This window comes from Anoplophora glabripennis, unplaced genomic scaffold (assembly GCF_000390285.2).
Source record: "Anoplophora glabripennis isolate ALB-LARVAE unplaced genomic scaffold, Agla_2.0 scaffold73, whole genome shotgun sequence".
NCBI lineage: Eukaryota > Metazoa > Arthropoda > Insecta > Coleoptera > Cerambycidae > Anoplophora > Anoplophora glabripennis.
This window is the reverse complement of record NW_019416874.1, coordinates 604,464-607,453: the sequence shown is the minus strand read 5'-3', so window position 1 is coordinate 607,453 and position 2,990 is coordinate 604,464. Positions and strand designations below refer to the sequence as shown.

Genomic DNA, 2,990 nt, shown 5'->3' with positions numbered 1-2,990 from the left:
TATACAGGGTGTCTCATAATTAGCTGCCAACCCTGAACAGGCCGATTCTATGATCAAAACTAAGTAAAAAAGTTCATATGAACATGGGTCCGGAAATGCTTCCTAAGGGCACAGGGACCCATTGAAGTGGGAGGAATGGAAATCATTGTTTTTTGCAATATCTCTCAATCGCGTTGTGATAAATGAATGAAATTTGGTATACACAGCTAAATTTTGATGAACAATTTGATGGACTAATCCATTTATTTCCACAAGGTCCATTGGGGTGGGTACGAGGGTGCCCTTGGTACTTTGCGTGTGTAACTTTTTCATCTTTCATTAAACGAAATTCTGTGAGTGTTGGATAAAATTTTGTATGGCACTCGTGTGTTACATATGGATATCCGGATTCATTGCGCATAACTTTTGTCATTTACATTTTGTTCTATCTCTCGACAGAAAGGGTGGGGAACGCCCCTAATGTCTGATCAGAAAAATGCATATTTTTTAAGAATTGGCTGATCAAAAGCCCATAGTGTTATACCTCGTTGGAGTGGTCTTTTCATGCTTTATCTCGAGGTGAATGCGTAGTATCATTTACCTTAATATGGAAACCTATACATGAGATTATTTCAAAAGAATGCCGTTTTATGGCTTTTCTCAAAAATTGCAAAACAAAAAATTTATGAATACAGCATAATTTCTAACGAAACTGTTTAAATGGTATAGCCTATTTAGTTATTTATTAGCGCTATTTATCCAACTTTTTATAGATTTTAGATAGATTTTAGAACTTTATTTGAGGCTGTGCAACATTTTGAAAATTCGAAAACTTTCAAAAAATTATTTTTCGAAAACTATCGAACCGATTTTAATGAAATTTGGTGTGTTGTTTTATTATACTCTAAAGTTTTTTTTACGGAAATTAGAATGCCCTCGGAGTAATTAAAATATTTAAAAAAAAATATCCAAAAAACTTGATTATTTTGCCTTTTTTCATAGATTATTGCTATTTTGCAACATCAGTAATAAATTTAAACGTTTTTAACATACAGTATATTGTGCAAAATTCAATTCTAAAATTTTTTTTCGTCTTCAATATTCTTCCAAAATGCATAGGTAAAAATTTTAAACATATTTGCAATTTTGAAAATGTTGTGCACCTCGCCCAGATCTAGGGATCTACACTTTTATTACGTGAGTTGTACTGAAGGTATTTCAGTAAAAATTAGCTTGCTCCTTCTTACATTCAAGAAGTGGGATATTTCGACAGATCTGCCCTGGTCTAAGTAGTTAAAGTCACCTGCCCTTGTCACCCCTACTACGGAATATCTTCTTGATCTGTACATCTCGCAGGCAAGACGAATTTCCTCAAGCTGTAGTTTTTATGTAAAAGTTAAACCTCAATTTTTAGTAATGGTTAAACATGTTTGCTTCAATTTAAAAACTATTTACTATCCTCTGTCTTTTGCAGGCATTGACGACCACCGTTTAGCGAGACCGTATTCACACAAACCAACGATAAAGTTCGGCACCATACCCTGGTCGCACACAGACTCCACACTGGCGAAATACTTTAAAGAGATGCACGCTTACATGAAGCAATTCAACAAATCAACGGTGCTCCAGGGAGTGGCTGACGTACTGAGCGGCGAAATGGATGCCTTCATATACGACGGAACCGTGTTGGATTACTTGACGTCCCAGGACGAGGACTGCAGATTGCTTACAGTCGGGTCGTGGTACGCTATGACGGGATACGGATTAGCCTTCCCCCGGAACTCCAAATACTTGAAGATGTTCAACAAAAGACTGCTCGACTTCCGAGAAAACGGGGACCTGGAGCGCCTGCGCCGCTACTGGATGACCGGCGTCTGCAAGCCGGGGAAGCAGGAACACAAAAGTTCCGATCCCTTAGCTTTAGAACAATTTTTATCTGCGTTTCTGTTATTGATGGCGGGCATACTGCTCGCGGCGCTTCTCTTGCTTTTAGAACATTTATATTTTAAGTACGTACGAAAACATTTAGCGAAAACGGATAGGGGCGGCTGCTGCGCCCTGATCAGTCTCTCCATGGGGAAAAGCCTGACGTTCCGGGGGGCGGTATACGAAGCTCAGGACATCCTCAAGAATCACCGTTGTAGGGATCCAATTTGCGACACTCATTTGTGGAAAGTAAAACGTGAACTGGATGTAGCTCAAATGAGAATAAAGCAATTAGAGAAGGAGATGGAAGTGCACGGGATAAAGCCCCCGCCTCCCTGCAAACGGTGAGTTTTTTTTTAGTACTCTCGCACTTCGCCACATTTCATTATCATTCTATCAAGTTCGCTCGCACGCAGCATGATATTTTGTCGCATAAAATACTTGTCGTAGTACTTGTTGTCACTAACGCTCAGGATGGAATTAAAAAAAGTAATGAAAAAGTAATATTATAATAATTTTCTAATTTATTTATTTTATTCTACTAATAGTCCAGACGGTATCTGTTTCAAAAAGCCATATTTGGGTGAATCGTATGACCACGGAGATTTTTGGCTTTTTGGCTTTCAAATATCACTAGAAATGAAAATTTTTCTGTGCGCATAAAATAAACGTGGGCTTAACTTTTGGCGGCACAATATGTTAAAAAAATTCGAAAATTGTCATATTTTTCTTCCTATTTAATTATGTATCTTTTCAAAAGTTGATTTTAGGCGAAAATGGAAGAGGAAAAAAATTTTTGTAATTAAATTTTTTACAAAATATGACTAGTTACAAATCGAATGAATCATGATTATTATGGTAAAAATCGAAAAAATTGCAAAAATGGGGTTAAAAAACAATACTTTTTAGGGAATTTTTTTGAGGTATTTAAATTGGGTATATGACCTTTATACTCGGCTCAAAACAACTTCATGTTATGTAGAATTGTCACACCAAATTTCATCAGAATCGGTTCTATAGATTTTGCAATCCAGATATTGAAAAAAAATTTGCAAATTTTCAAAATTTTGCACAGCAAAAACCAA

General features: G+C 36.6%; 1 protein-coding gene across 1 annotated transcript in view; it reads left to right on the top strand.

Annotated features, from left to right (window-relative positions):
• LOC108904991 (glutamate receptor ionotropic, NMDA 2D-like) overlaps window positions 1–2,253 on the top strand; it is a 49,137-nt gene extending 46,884 nt beyond the window's left edge. The window contains exon 5 of the mRNA XM_018707741.1: window positions 1,454–2,253. Within this exon, the coding sequence (XP_018563257.1) occupies window positions 1,454–2,253 (800 nt within the window). The remainder of the gene's footprint in view (window positions 1–1,453) is intronic.
• Window positions 2,254–2,990: the final 737 nt, after the last annotated feature.